Source organism: Petromyzon marinus, chromosome 6 (genome assembly GCF_048934315.1).
Source record: "Petromyzon marinus isolate PM22_M1 ecotype Great Lakes invasive population chromosome 6, UKy_Petmar_22M1.pri1.0, whole genome shotgun sequence".
In the NCBI taxonomy this organism is placed as follows: domain Eukaryota; kingdom Metazoa; phylum Chordata; class Hyperoartia; order Petromyzontiformes; family Petromyzontidae; genus Petromyzon; species Petromyzon marinus.
In genome coordinates, this window is record NC_133672.1 from 11,161,231 (window position 1) to 11,177,299 (window position 16,069).

The following is a 16,069-nucleotide window of genomic DNA, read 5'->3' on the forward strand; positions in this document are numbered from 1 at the left end:
TATGAGTGGTATCTGAGCCGGTCTTGGGTACCCCCACCCCTCCCAACCCATACCGACCAGTGTGGGGTCAAGTAAGGTCACACCACCCCATGACCAACACGATTTTACGAGGCCTTCATCCAAAACAAAAGATTGAAAATGCATAGAGAAGTATTATTTAGAGTTTAACAGCATGTCATGTATTAACTGGCTAATCGCCTTCTCGTTTTGATAGCTGCCTCTGGACATGTGCAGCAGTGTTCATTCCAAATTAAAGATTTGAAAAATAACAGTATTTTAAACTTACAGTATTGCACACATTACAAATAATGCACACTTATGAAATCCAGTCCACAAGACATGACAATCAATAATTTTAATAAATTCTCACCCCAATTTCAATCAACTCCAAAATGAAGCAAAACAGAGTAATATCAATAACAGAATTTGAAACTTATAAAAAAAATTAAAACACTTAAACCAAGTTATGAAATATATTTTTGGATAAAACACAATCATCATTTTTAAACCCTTAATTTTCACTTGGAGCAAAATGCTAATTTTGCAAAATGGAGCAAAATTCCAACAGAAATTGAAAAATTTCTAAAAATACAAGGCACATATGCAAACCACGAGGCACAAAATATCCTCATCTATATTTTTAATTCCTTAATTTTAACTCAAAAAGCATTTTCCACAAGCCCCAAAATGAACGAACACACCAACAGCTGTAGGGGCAGTGCAGGATATAAGTTGCCCAAGCAATGAAAAGACTTTTCGATTTAAAGCTTTCATGACTGCAAGGATTCATCTTCTTTGGTTCTTTCGGTAAAGTGACGTAAAGTCACGTAGAATGAGAATAAAATATGATTTTATTTTAAAATATTATTTTATTTTATTCTCTAATAAAATATTATTTTATTTTAAAATATTATTTTATTTTATTCTCTAATAAAATATTATTTTATTCTCATTCTACGTGACTTTACCGAAATAACCAAAGGACAATGAAAAGACATTTAGTGGAAAGTCCAAATATGCAGTACACTTCTTAAAAGTAACACACTTGCATCACTTTCATTTCTAAAAATCGGTCCAGTATCACCAATGCAAATTGAATGTTACACAAAGGCACAATGCGCTTGATAATCGCACTCCGAAACGATGGAATTACTGTACCACCGTTGTTTCATTTAGAGATGTGCTCAGCACTGAATGTGAATGTAAATGTTGTGCCCTTCGAATGTATGGCGAACGGCACTAAAACGTTAAAGTTACAGGTACAAAGGTCGATCTGTAACAAAATGTCGAAAGATGCATCTGCATTGTTGAACCTCAGAATGTATGCACCCCTACTAATTATAACTGGTTTAATCTCACACTTACTCTTCTCCTTTCGAACGGTATGAAATTTGTGAGAAACTTTTTATGTCCTCGTCGATCCAGCGCGGCCTGCTGGAAATCCGAAAGAGCTGCCGATGCATGATCGTTGCGGGCAGCGGTGCTACCGTGTGGTCTGCTGTTTGAGATCGGCGACCACATTTGCATTGGGAAATTAACGTTCCAAATGTATTACAAAACAAATGGAACCGTCTAATCTCGTACATCCGATGAGTGCCGCTAGTCCCATGGCTCTCCATGACATTTCCGTGTAGTGAAGTCAGAGAGACAGCGCCACCTCATGGTGGTGAGTGTTCTGCAAATGTTGTGTGTGCCATTTACTTCCCAACGCATGTTGTTTTCCTTGCATGTGCAAGATTTTCCTTCGTGTTTTTATTAGGTTATAGCAGAAATATTTGTGCGTGTTGTTCAATCAATGTGTTTATGTATATCGATTACACATGAAATTAATAGACTGTCTTGATTGTTTGGTTATTGATTCACTGATTATATTTACATTTATATCATAACAATTTAAGTTAGATACAAATCCCACAAATTAGTTTTTAGAAAAGTGTACAATTTAAACTTTTGCTTCATGCATAAAAAGGTAAAACATGACTATAATAATTACAATTAATGGACCACTGAGATTACTCTGGGTATATCAAAGTAAAACGTTTTAAAGTGAATGTTGTACACATTAATAAAAAAACAAATTTTACTGAAAAAATGGCAGTGGTTAATACACTGTGCTCTTATTCTGGAACCCGAGTTCAATTCCCAGCTGTGGGCTAACATCAGCAGCAAGTGATACCTGAACTGGTCCTCTATACCCTTCCCCCACCCCATCACCAACCTGCACTGACCAGCGTGAAGTATAATAATAAAAACAACAACAATCAACAGCACAGGAGAGGCCTTCATCCACGAGAAGAGTGACAAACGAATGTAAAATAAATGTGAACTTTTTTTTCACTCGAAAAAATAACAAATTGTCAGTATTAAACCAGCACATAAAAATGTATGACATGAACAACAAATCTCGTACCGCACGTTGAACAAGGGATAACTCTCTAATGTTGAACATCAGGCACAACAATACATTTCAGTGTATATGTTCATCAGGTAACACAATACACCAACCTTCAAACTAAAACTCCATTCAAGTCTACATACTTGCATTTAGAATTTACCAATTAGGGGGTAGTGGATGATCTTTGCAGGATCACAAACAATATCATTGCTAGGGGTGAAACTTTTGGAGTAGCTGTTTGGCACAGGAATGCCAGCTTCGGCATGCCGAGAACAGTTCACAAGGGAGAACTCTCGGCTCCAACACATCTGAATCTGTCCCAGCAGCTGGGTGTTTTCCTCCTGGTAGAAAAAAAAAACACAGCCACGGTAACACACAACAGTTGAGCAACGGTTCAGATCAACAACACTAAACAAGCAATGGCCACTCTTTTAACTTATTGTAAAGATGAAGACAAAGGTGCTCATGCCCACTGCTGGTGAAAGGGCCTCCACTAGAAGGAAGCTCTAAAGAGGTCCCTGCCAGACACCTCCACGCTGACAAAATGTCTTCGAGAAGGTGGAAATGTCCACACTTTATCCCACACCATACACGACCTGCCAATCGATATCGTGTGTTGTACCCATTCATACTGCTGCGTGGGCAGAGGTGAGGGGGGATTTAAGAAACTTGCACCACCATTGTTGCCACTGCCGTGCCGGGAGATTGAAGCAGTGACCCGAGTGTGATAACCGTTACACCATGGCAGCATCCACAAACGTATTGTAATGTGAACAATATTCATATTCTTGGTTCTTTCGGTAAAGTCACGTAGAAGGGAAACAATAAAATAATAAAAAATATAAAACAATATTGTTTTTTATCGTTTTATATTTTTATTATTTTGTTTCCCTTCTACGTGACTTTACCGAAAGAACCAAGAATATGAATCCCTGCAATCACGAAAGCTTTAAATCAAAATTGAACAATATTTCTTAACATTTTGGCTTTTAATACATCCGGTATTCCTATTTATCCCCAACAAAACTTCATCCAGACATTCGCATAACAATGAAGGCAGGGCCATGGACTGGAAACCGTAGAACCTATGCTGGCCTCTGCTGAATGCCCCATTCTTAACCACAAATCTAAGATATGAATGGGAGTGGTTTGCTCTGGGCCTGTCGACTGATACAAAGGAGTGTACAACCCTCACAGATGGCATTAACACAACCGTGTAACCAAATGCAGAGTAACTGAACACTTACACTAAACACACATTGAAGACAATGACAAAAAATCCACATTGAAACCTGTATAACTCTTGGTGACCACCAGAGGGCTCCACCTCAGGACCTTAATCAGAGCTGTTCAGTGCTTTCACGTTGACATCATCACCTTGAGCCGTTTAGCCAAATGAATACACTTTTTGCATTCATAACATAAATCAAATAGCAGTCAATCTTCACTTAGTGAAAGGTTGCTCATTCTCCTCTGCTGCCCCCACAGTCTGGAACTCCCTTCCCCCATCTAACTGTGCTGTCGACTCCATGCGGCTGTTCATGTGCAGGCTCAAAACCTTCCTTCTTTCCCTCTGCCTATGGGCTGGCTGACTGCCTCCCTCTCTTTTTCCATGACAGAAATAATCCCACCCCTTCAGGACATCCTCGTGAGGTACGGTTTCATTTGAGATGCTCGATAAATACAAATCGTTTTCCAACTTTTAAACTGTTGTTACCACACGGATACCATTCTTTACATATAACTTAAGTTGGCTTACCTGGGGAACTGTGAGGCACTGCAACTTGGCCTTGACCCCAAAAGCTGTCGAAAACGCTTCAAGGATCTGTTCCTCCTGGTATAAAAAATTATTATTTTATTCAAATTGTATCAGTCAGGTCAATGAAGTATGTACATTTTCTCACAATAATATAAGATGTAATATCAGAAAATCATATTAAAAAATACTTATTTTTGTAACCCAATTTTTCATGATTAAAAGTGAAACTGGAACAAAAATTGGAGTGTGATTTTTGGAGTCAATGGAACCTTTCAAATGTGTTGAAATGTATTTAATATTATTTTATAGTGGTCACATCAATCATAGCAGTCAACCAAAGTGGACATGATGCATGCAGGGGTGAGATGTTTTATTTTTTAGGTTAATGATACGCTCGTTTTATCTATCAACATTTCAACCTGTTAGCTGTGAATCAAAGAGCTGCTATGACAAAGTAAAACCATTTCGATTTAAAGCTTTCGTGACTGCAAGGATTCATCTTTCGGTACAGTCACGTAGTGCTTCAAAGCCATTGAAGCACTGTCGTCCCGACAGTTCTGTTCTTACACCTGATGAAGGCTACTTGTGTTGTGGCCGAAACGTCATGAGAATGTTATTGTCTTATTTTATTTCATTATTTTATTCTCATTCTACGTGACTTTACCGAAAGAACCAAAGAAAAAAAGTAAAACCAATGCTACCGTTTAAAACGAGCATTCAACAGTGACTTCAGTATATTGATCTTACCTTGTAGAAAACTGTGTTCGATGGGGTCACACCAGCATCACTTAGAGCTCTGAGAACAAACAATAAATAACACAATATTACCTTTTTATACCAGACTTGTAATAGTCCAAATATTAAAGACAAACAGCCTGTTTTTAATTAGCATGTTGAGTTACATAAAGGAAAAATTAAGTGTAATGTCTGCTCGGCATCTACCAACAAATTGTAAATGAGTAGTATCAATATTTGAGCTTGATACACATCAATTCGTAGATGTCGTACATCATGGGTTATGTGGCTTCTGTGGCCACTCGAGGCTGCTACATTCATCACAGACTTTGAAAAGAGAATCGTTTCTTGAATCAAATTAATCAAAACACTTAATCAGGAAAATGTGTTGAATCACTGGGAGGCCAGGAGCTGTGATTGTTGTAAAATACAGTTGTACACTTTGGGTGAAATTCGGCATCTCAAATTGCATATGCAACACCAAAGTGGCTCACAATTGAAAGGTTGCGAGTTAAAAATGCTGGTTGGTAGTTGATTCAGGCCATCATTCCTCCGGGGTCACTAAATTTAGCACCACTTTGTAAGGAAGTCAAGTGGTCATCCTCTGAATGGACTCACCCCTGCCATAAGAATGTGAAACTACCATCACTGGCTCAGGGCTGTACACAGGACACGTGCACTGCCTCAAAGGCTCATTTTAAGCCAGAAATTACTTAAAAGCCTAATTTTTTCTTTTTTTTACTTGCCAAAAACAAACCCGACACTCCAGCTTTTCATTTAAAATAATTAGATTTCCCAACGGTTCGCGGAATAACTACATCATCGTTCGCTCACGATATTCCTGGCTGCGGTGCGTTTCGGCGTGCTTACTTGCTGATGTCAAGCTTCTGGTAGAGCTCCATGGTCTTGCTGAAATAATTGTGCTGGGAGTTGAGGGCCTCGAGGGTGGCAGCACAAGTGCCATGTCTTATCCATTCATGTTTCCTGTAACACAGTAATTCAACAGTGCGCTCATTCACTTAAACTGCATATGAATGTGCATTATATGGACGTGCTTGCCTTTCTTGATGGATGGATTACCAAAGGTCAGTGCCATTGGTCTTCTCAAGGTCTGGCCAGAATTGGTCCAGTTGTGGCAGTAAATCCTGGCAAGCAAAATAACACATTTCAATGATTTTTTGTGATGGAATTATATCATCATCGTCAGCAGCAGGCACAGCAACATTTAAGATTTTTTTTTTAAATGTGATTGTATTTTTTATTAATATAAATGGAGTTCAATACAAAAATGAAAATTCTACAGCTTTTAAAGTTCTAATTGTTTTCAACATGGTCCAACAAGAGCTGCTTTATAAAATGTTTCACCTGGATGTTAGTATAACACATGGTGTTATTACAATATAGGTCCAAGTCTCTCTCGTAGTGAAAATCACATTTCACGAATGGAAATTTTCTTGAAATGTCCCATAAAATGTTCACAATTTATTCTATTCATTTTTGATAGCACAGGAGACTCTTGAATATCGCGGGTGTTACGTTATTGGAAAGTCCCACAACAGTGAAAACTGTGATATTCAATACTTAAGCCCTTCCTTAAATAATGGAGTTAGGTTCATGACAACCAAAATTAGATGTAACAATTGAAATAAGTCTTGTACTGTATGCCAAATAAACCAAAAAAACAAATTACTGAAGTAAACATGTAAAAACCATATACAAAAAACCATTCCAAGACAATAATACACTTCAATATAAATACTGACGAAATACTTTACTTACCGATGATGATGATGATCCAAACCAGGTGTATATTTGTGTTACGACGGTTAGCACGCTGCACTACAAACTTGGCTACCAGTTTGATTCCCGCTCACGCCAAATCTACCGGTGCTAAATCCTAAATGCAAGTGTGCGACGATTATTTGAACCAGTCCAGCGCCTCCTCTAGGTCGACTCAATCTCAAATGAGTACCTGGTGCAGTGTGCAAACATCGCTCGCACTGGGGCGTCGTGCTGTGCCTTGCCACCCTTCAGAGGTGCTCGCATATAGCACTTGCCCCAACAGTCCGTTAAGGCTCTACTGGGGGTCTGTCTTTGTCCGCAAGATGCTTGCACGGCAAAGGCTGAGGTGCAACCGACTGTCCTCAGGTCTCTCACCCACCCCACACCACAGTACCAGCCAATCATATAGTACTTCCGGGTACAGTATACCCGGCGGAAGGCCAACACTAACCCCCATGACATTTAAATTGGCATACAAAGAGGTTTCCCACGATAAGTCGAAATCACAAAAGTGTAGCCCGGGATATTCAAGGGACTCCTTGTAATTTCTCCCCCATTATGTACTACAAAATAAATCACATCATTCGTCATTCGAGAGTTTATAGGCCATAAAAAAGGTGTTCACCCTATTATAGGATATGCAAGTGATTTATTATACCTCAATTTCTTTAACATCAAAATGCCACGATTTGTTGCAGAAAGTCCTGTGGTTAGTCCTGTGAGTAAGAGAAACAAGTAAAAGTTATTTTTAAAACGTTTCCATGTCCTTGACATGTTTTTCAACCTTTATAGACTGAACATCATTTACTTCCTAAACATCCATCAGCAAATGCTGTTATTCGGTTTGTTGGCCTATAGATACTGAGAATAAATATTTGGACTAAAATATATATGCAACAGACTCACCACAGGCCGTGGATTGACCAGCTCTTCACGGAACTTGGAATGGTGCAGTTGTGTTTTTCAGACCACTGGGACTGAGGTCAGAAAAGAAAACCACAAAAACTATTAAACAACGCACGAGAGGAAATTACAACAATAAGCCCTCAATGCCAGCATATGAAGAATGTATGCGTGCAATGCACCACGGCGATGCACATATAACAATTCATCATTGGTCATGATTAGACCCACTGCTGGATGAAGGCCTGTGATGTAACAAACCATCCAGCACCAACACATGAGCATATTTGAGCATGCATCTTAGGTGCCATCCTTCTACTGGCTCCCAAAGTTACTCTAATGGGATGATTTGTGATATGAAATGTATACAAAACTGCAATGTGTGGGCATCAATTTAAACATGATGCACATTTTCTGAATGTAACGCATCCACTTGATGTTAAAATAGTACAGGCGTTGCATATCACACTCAACATTAAATATCAAGACATAGTTGGCAAATATGCCGTTTCTAAGGAACGTTAATATTTTACAATAATTCCCTTTCGGCTCCTCAAACAGGCACCATCCCAATAATCAGAGATCGCAATACCATACAAAAGGACATACCATACAAAAACTCTGGGGCCAGTGCTGTGTCAGAATGAGCTGGCTCCAGTCTTCATAACGCCTCCTGAAAAAGTGTTGCATATTGTGAACCACCAATTACAAAAAAACGTGATTTCTTGCTCAAAATAAACATTGAGTGTTGGTGCTCATTTCCTGGACAACCTCTTGACTTCCCCACAAAGTGGCCCATATTTTATCGGCCCGGAGCAACGATTGGCTGAGTGAACCCCTACCCAGGATTTAAACTCACTAACATTTGATTGGCAACAACAAAATAATGTCCAATAGTAGTGTTTATAAATGAGATGAAAGCATATTATGCATTCACTTTACATTGGGCATATTTGTCTATGTATTCTCTTATGCTACAATAAAAAAAAAAAATATCGTGAAAAGGTACAGACAGACAGCTTGTGCATTTGCAGCTCAATTGCTTCCAGTTTTCCCAGGTCACCTTTGTAAATCAAGACATTATATCTTCAGGCACCCAGCGGGTTAAATAAAGGGCTGACTTATAAAAGCATCACGGCACTTACGCATAAGAAGGCACCGAAACAGCAGCAATGACGAAGATAGCAGCCAACAGTTGGATGTGCCCAGCCATGATGAGATGTGCAGTATCAGCTGGAAACAAATACAGATCTCATGAGTCATGTATGTCCCACGGAAGCAAACCTTACATAGGTGGCACTCTGCATCAACCTTGCTTCATGAATGCTATATACTTTGTTCATTTAAACTTTTTTTTAGTAAATACAACACTCCAGATTAGCTATCCATGCATACAGTGAGAACATGACACGCAGATTTTCATAACCAATATTATTCACGATCAGGTTTTTGAGGTACATTACGTCAATGTAAATGTGTCAGGGAGGTTGTTGTACGATACATTTACATGTATGCGATCTCACTGAAAAATGTAATCATGAATCGTGAGAATACTTCAAAGTTACACTGCATTACTGTTGATTTTATCTACCAGTGCATTTACCATATCTTGCAAGCAACTGGGATATACAAAAGTTTTGCTTTGAAATATGGGTCAGATTTTTTTTTACTCATTAACTTTATCCAATTTTAATTATGCTTCATTTTAGACTATGAAAAAAATACTGTGATAAAGCACATAATTACACAATTAGTACCCAGCTGTAAGGGGCATCAGAGCAGTGCCGAGACTAATTGCTGGGGATTGTTGAACAAACAGCCTTCCTAGCTTAGATTAATGATCATTGTGTGATTACACAGCTTTAACTTGCTACAGATAACCAGACTGATATGCAATCAACATGGATATGAAATCACACTCAGGAACAAAACTGGTGAAAACACTGCCTGAGCCAAAACATGTTAAGGTCACATTAGTTCACACCTGATAGCAAACGAGTTAAACTTATAAAAATATCCTAACTTGCGGATATAATTCGTTATCGCACGTTAATAAAATACGACTGTAAATAACAAGTAGTAGTAATAGGTTTTAACCCTTTTATCTGGCACCAAAACTGACACCTTTATACAAGGGATCATGTTTGCAATAACCACAACACAAGCAGTCAAAATGTAAACAAAAAGAGCCAACTCTGATAATGATATGCACTGTCCTTGAAATTGATTGGTCCACACCCAAGACGGCTTTTCTTAGAGCCTAGTCTCCACTGGTGTTGGACCAGATGACGCCAAAAGGCATACAACTCAAAAACAGCGCACTATCAGAGCATCGAGAGCTTGGGGTAAGCATTTACATTATGAGACCTCCTTTTCCAGCAGAAAGATATAGTAATAGGTTTTTACCCTTTTATGTAAATAACAAGTTGTATGTGGATGACTACATAGCGGTGGTTGGCACCCACTGCCCTAACCACGGGAAAGCATGTAATTACATTCATTTTTCTAAATACAGTATGTCCTTTTTAATAAGCTATTGCAGGGTACGCTTTTGTAGGTCAGATGGCATTGAATGCCGAGTAAGATCATAGGGGGAGTGGTGTGAGACTCGGTAATTGGTGGATATAAAGCGGAAGGGCTTGAGGCAGGACTTAAGGGAAAGCATTTTGCAATGCACGCTTACAAGGGCAGGACGTTCCAGATAAAGGGGCATATAAGGAGCGGCCTCCAAATGAGTGGTGGATGATTGAGTGATGCTTAAAACGCTAGTACATTATGTTCACAGGTCGAAACACATCAATAAAAAGTTGTATATGGCTTTTCTTGTGACAAAGTCGATGGGAAAGTGTGACAATACAGCTCGTTGGTTTTGTGTTGATGGCTCTATAGTGGTGGTTGGTGCTCAATGTCTAACACCAATAACATGTTCTAACTTACATCCCCTTTGTCAAAGCACTGCTGGTTGAAATTCTCACCACACAAAGTTAGTTTCATGGGTTGTGAACAAACCACTTTAGCTCATTTTTATAGTCATAACTGTTTTCATCGACCTATTAAAACAGCCAAGCCCATGTTGACTGAACTGATTATAACAGCGCCTCGCAGCTGTTTCTCTCCTCTGTTCCGACCATGATGGACTCGTCCGTCTGAACGGGGCTCGTAGCGGTCCGTGGTGCTGATGTGGAGGGTAAGAATCCACCCATTTTTTCGCCATATAGCATCGTGATATATAACGACTTATTGTTGGTAGCTCAGCTGATTGGAGAATATATAGAGTTTATTGATAACATTGAGGTAGTTTATATTTTAGTTTTTTTTATCTGGTTACTATATGGTATTCATTATATAGTGTAGTGTATAGCCAGTTGCTGTTAATAGCTCTGCTTATTGAAGAATATATTGAGTACATTTATTATATTGATGTAATTTAGACTTAGGTTTTTTCACATCAGTTTACTGTATGATAGTTGAATTGTTGCAGCCCCTTTGGCGTCCATGTACGAGGTGCCTCTGTGGATGTGTAGGCTTTGACTTTAACATAGCTATTTCTGTGACCAGTCACAAGCTAATCCCTCAACTGTTTCAATGCTAAATTCTCCTGTTTGATTTGTAAACCCCTTTGTCAAGGTGCCTCACTTCTCTCAACCAGCTTAAAAGACGCTGCGAATCTTAGCAGCGTTCATTGTAGCTCTGTCGTCCCGACAGGTTTGTTCCTTTCACCTGAAGGCCACTTGTGTTGTGGCCGAAACGTCGTGAGAATTTTATTGTTTTATTTTATTATTTTATTCTCATTCTACGTGACTTTACCGAAAGAACCAAAGAAGGTGGTAAAAAGAATCCAGGCACAATAATGGCAAATAGTTTCCTTGAGTAAAGTGAGGCCAATGTAAGTACCTGCTATCAGGAATACATGCCTGTAGATGGTGTTTCAGGTGTATACCATTTTCAGCATCAGGTATATTTTCACATTACATCTACATTTGTCCCTCAATTATGAGCTTGCTGAAGTAGTTTAAACCAAATCAACCATGCAAAACTAGCTTCATAAAATCAATGTAGAAGACTGGATGATGTTACAATGGCAAATTATTTAGTTTGTTGACATAATCCCACAGAGCATGTGGGACCTTAACCAAAGCCACACTCAACACTTGAGCGACCAAATAATTTCACGCACTGAAGGCTGCATGGGGGCATCAATGTACGTGTTGGGGTGCGATTTCTCGCATCAGGGTTCGTCATTTATATCATACAGTATTTTGTAGACGGTTTGGAGTCATTTATACTTTACATTTATCATCCTTGCCAACTGCAGAAAGCACAGTTTGCAACGCAGCTGATGCAGGCTCGCAATTGTGAGCACACAAGTTCAAATCCTGCCCATGGTTTACTCAGCCATTATTCCTCCGGGGTGTATAAAATTAGTATTATCTGCAAATAGTCCTTGGTGGTAATCCCATAACAGCGCGTTTGGCTATGTACGGTGTGAAAGACGTTCAACATAAATACATAAAGTGGTTGTCCTATGTGTGAAACTGCTCAATACATTATTAGCCCGAACTCAACATTTAACCCATTGAGTTCAAGAAGATTAACAAAGAATATGCAAAGTTCCAAATATTATTTCAGCATATACATGTTTTAATCGTAACATCATAGAAAAGGGTTTGTTTTGGATGTGTTTCATCAGTACATTGTCCAAGCCAGTAAACCGTGGACCGTGGGGGTTGCATATTATGACTGTATTGGCAACAGCCAGAGGAACGCGACATCGATACCACAAACAGCACAGTCTTATAAGATTTACCCAGAAAAGCATCACCAAGTCTCAGGACTAATTTTAATAAGGGTCCTGGCATTCGGATATTTGTCCATTTCTATTACTGGATGTTTGGCTTCATGTATGAGACCATTGCCACATACAGTATTTAAATTGTAGAAGTGCAACTACCATTTTACTTAGTCTCATATACATTTTGGTAATGTTAAGTTTAATCTAAGTTTGTTCAAATAAACAAAAATATGTGTAAAGCCCTTCAACTGTCTCGATAAAAAGCACGCCTCGCTTGCAAACGAGGCAATACTCTTTCACCTGCCTCAATGGGTTTATTTAATCTCCTAGCTAAAGTAGACCTTCTCCAACCTACTTCACAGCCCCCGTGCCTACAACACCTGGCAGTCACCAATCCACCCACAAACCAGGCTCACACCTTGATCCGCTGAGATAGGGGTGCAGCATTTGGAGGGCATTTATCTATGTGGGCCGAAAGTGCGCAGTATGCAGTCCAACTGCTCCAGTTACTTCCTCATTTTTGCTGTGAAGTGCTTTATCACAATACAGTAAAGGTTGAATATAAGCACATCTTATATAAACAACACATCGTTACATAATACGCTGGCGGTGGGGGGCAAATGTAACTTATGGTACAAGCACACACGACCTCGGATATGGCCTTACACTCCAGTGGGGTGTTCTCATAGCCAACTTCCACCGACTGTATTCCACTTGTGGTTTGAAATCCCAAACCTAAGAACCGAGTGAGTAACCAGCACACGGCCACGACTCGCACACTCGACGATTTTGAAGCATACGCAAACCTTGCGTTCTCCTCCCCGTGTATAAACCTACCTTTCACCGGGGTCACTGTTGCGAATGAGACTTGTCCTGGTTCTTCAGAGTTCTCTTACTCGCCTGGTGAAACAGAATAACCGTGAACCGCGCCGTACAACTGGATTTGCGTTACTGCCACGAACTTGCAAAGTCGACAGACTGCGCGGCCACTTCTATGGGTGTTGCCGACCTTGTACTGGCAATTCATTATTATTATTTTACAACGTCTGTAGGCTGTGCGGAACAAGGAAGTTCAGCTTGCGGTTTAGTTGCAAAACAAAAATACCAAAGCGTTTCGCTTACTACCGGACAGATGATCTTCTTCGTTATCAAGTCTCGCACATGCAACGCTGGTAACACACAAACACGCCGCGCGTGTAACATCATCTAGCCGCACGTTTTGTTCGTCGCAGTGGGCTACGTGCGGTGCGAAAGAAGTTCAACATACGTGGAACGTCGGCAGCAACGTTGACCCCGACGTTGGTTCAACCACACGCCAACAGTGGGGCCAATATTGGTGGAACTTGCTAACGTTGGTCTCAACAAACACGCCGACGTTGAGCCAACGTTGGGCCAATATTGGTGGAACTTGCTAACGTTGCTCTCAACAAACACGCCGACGTTGAGCCAACGTTGGGCCAATATTGGTGGAACTTGCTAACGTTGGTCTCAACAAACACGCCGACGTTGAGCCAACGTTGGTTCCACTACATGCCAACGTTGGCCAATATTGGTGGAACTTGCTAACGTTGGTCTCAACAAACACGCCGACGTTGAGCCAACGTTGGCTCCACCAAATGACGTTGGCCCAACGTACACGAAGCGACGTTTGGGGGGGGGAGGAGGGGGGGGCAATGTCCCTCCATCATACTGCCAATGGCGCAGTGCTGAATGGCCAAACAATGTTGTTGTATCCGGTGACATGCAAGAAGTTGAGTTCCCGTTACTGGCGAGTGCGGCTTTGGCGTTACACAACTGCGACCCGCATTGCAAACGAAACGGCAATTTGTCTAATGCGCACGCAAATCACCGTGGCCTCGCGTTGCTGCTGCTGCTGTTGTTGTTACGATACAATGCGTGTAAAGGAACACCGTGCTCACTTTAAAAAAAAACAAATAGTTATACGTTGACCAGAGCCATGACGAGGTTAGCCGTACAACAACAACAACAAACTCCCGAGTTCTGGCAGGAACAACCAGGAACAACCAGGGCCCCCTACCCCCCCATGTCGCCCAGCAAGAGACACGCCACAAGTCGCACGCCGTGTCGACGGCTTTAAACGACGTGGCCGCACTCCTCTCCGAAAGGAGACAACTCACGTTACACACCCGCAACAAACCTTTTATCTTACTCTTGTTCTTTCGGGGAAGGCTTGCTGTGCTTGCCTGCTGGGGTGCGCCGACGTCTCGCGGAGGGTGGTGGTGGTCAGAGAAAGTGAAACGTGCGGAAGGAAGAAATGGCTCCCCGGACAAACCAGTTGTTTGAGTTACGTTCTCCGCACTCTTAGACCCGATCTCTTCCTCCCGGGTCTCGCACACGGAAGCACGGCGAAGGGCTTCGTCTGCTGCGTGCTGACTGGCGGTTGTTAGTAAGCCCTGTTCGGGTTCGTCTCCGCCGTGCCGGTGCACTCATTGGTTGGGTGGATGTGGTGGTGTGTGTGTGTGTCTTTGTGTGTGTGTCACAGACTGTAACAAGTACAGGGGCATCTCACTCCTCAGTGTGCCGGGAAAGGTCCTGGCAAGGATTATTCAACATCGCCTTGCCAGACACGCTGAGGAGAGGCTTGCGGAGCCCCAATGCGGTTTCAGGAAAGGGCGGTCCTGCACAGATGCCATATGTTCTGTCCGTCTGCTACAGCAGAGGTGTAGGGAATTCCAGCAAGACCTACATCTCTGCTTTATTGACCTGGTCAAGGCCTATGATACCATCAATAGGCCTGGGCTCTGGGTTGTTCTTCGTGCTTTTGGAGTCCCTGACCCTCTGCTCACGATCATTAAGGACCTTCATGATGGTGAGCAGGCCCGGGTAAAACTACGTGGCCGGGAGTCAGAGCCTTTCCCTGTACACCTTGGGGTGCGACAGGGATGTCCTCTAGCTCCCACGTTATTTAACATCTATTTCGACCACGTAGTTCGTGAAGCCTTCAATAGCTGTACCGGGGGAATCTCCATATGGTACAGATATAATGGGAGGCTGATCGATGCCCGGGTGCGGTCAAGGGATGGCTCCCTATTGCTCAACCACGTTGTGTATGCTGATGATTTGGTAATAGCTGCTCATTCAGAGGAGGAGTTGGAGACGCTGCTGCTGAGACTGGAGCGTGCCACTAAGAGATGGGGCCTTACCATCAGCCCCTCCAAAACTAAGCACCTGCCTGGGTATTTTGTACCATCGGACACTCCACCCCCACAACTCCCAATCGGTGATGGGGCAATTGTGGAGAGAGTGGAGAGTTTCCCATACCTGGGAAGTGTGCTTATGACCGGCTCCAGTTTAACAGCAGAGGTCTCACTCCGAATCAGTCGAGCGGCAATATCTTTTCATCGGTTGCGTAATGCTGTGTGGAAGCTACCTGGTCTGTTGCTCCGCACTAAGCTTCAGGTCTTCTCGGCCACGGTCATTCTCTCCCTTCTCTACGCTTGCGAAACGTGGACCCCCCTAATAGAACATCTTCGCCGGTTAGAAACATTTAGGCTGGCCTGCCTACGATCCATCCTGGGTTTAACCAGACTGGATTGTGTGAGGAGCTCACAAATCCTTGAAAGATCTGGGCAAGGTCCCATCGGTGAGCTCCTCCGGCGGGCAAGGCTGCGATGGCTGGGTCATGTAGCCCGCATGCCCAGCCACCGCATGCCGAAACAGCTTCTGTTCGGCCGGATCGAGG

At 41.8% G+C, this 16,069-nt stretch overlaps 1 protein-coding gene across 2 annotated transcripts; it reads right to left on the minus strand.

Moving 5' to 3' along the window:
* Positions 1-340: 340 nt before the first annotated feature.
* RNASET2 (ribonuclease T2) lies at positions 341-14,804 on the minus strand. Of its 2 annotated transcripts, none has more exons than XM_032947985.2 (11): positions 14,525-14,804; positions 13,204-13,266; positions 8,720-8,807; positions 8,184-8,247; positions 7,578-7,648; positions 7,330-7,387; positions 5,970-6,034; positions 5,760-5,873; positions 4,902-4,950; positions 4,155-4,229; positions 341-2,736 (listed from the first exon to the last, which is right to left on the minus strand). In XM_032947985.2, the coding sequence occupies exons 3-11, from the start codon at positions 8,785-8,787 to the stop codon at positions 2,545-2,547; spliced, it is 756 nt and encodes a 251-aa protein (XP_032803876.1). In that variant the 5' UTR covers positions 8,788-8,807; positions 13,204-13,266; positions 14,525-14,804; the 3' UTR covers positions 341-2,544. The 2 variants fall into 2 exon arrangements, with proteins under 2 accessions (XP_032803876.1, XP_032803878.1); XM_032947987.2 differs by lacking the exon at positions 14,525-14,804 and adding an exon at positions 13,634-13,945.
* Positions 14,805-16,069: the final 1,265 nt, after the last annotated feature.

What these genes read in the sequence shown, in the direction of transcription:
- RNASET2 (XM_032947985.2), bottom strand. Translation starts at nt 8,787, where the DNA reads ATGGCTGGGCACATCCAACTGTTGGCTGCTATCTTCGTCATTGCTGCT. An exon ending in TTGATGTTAAAGAAATTGAG is followed by an intron (nt 6,035 to 7,329) that starts GTATAATAAATC and finishes TTTGCTTGCCAG; the next exon opens with GATTTACTGCCACAACTGGA. An exon ending in AGTGCCTCACAGTTCCCCAG is followed by an intron (nt 2,737 to 4,154) that starts GTAAGCCAACTT and finishes TTTTTCTACCAG; the next exon opens with GAGGAAAACACCCAGCTGCT.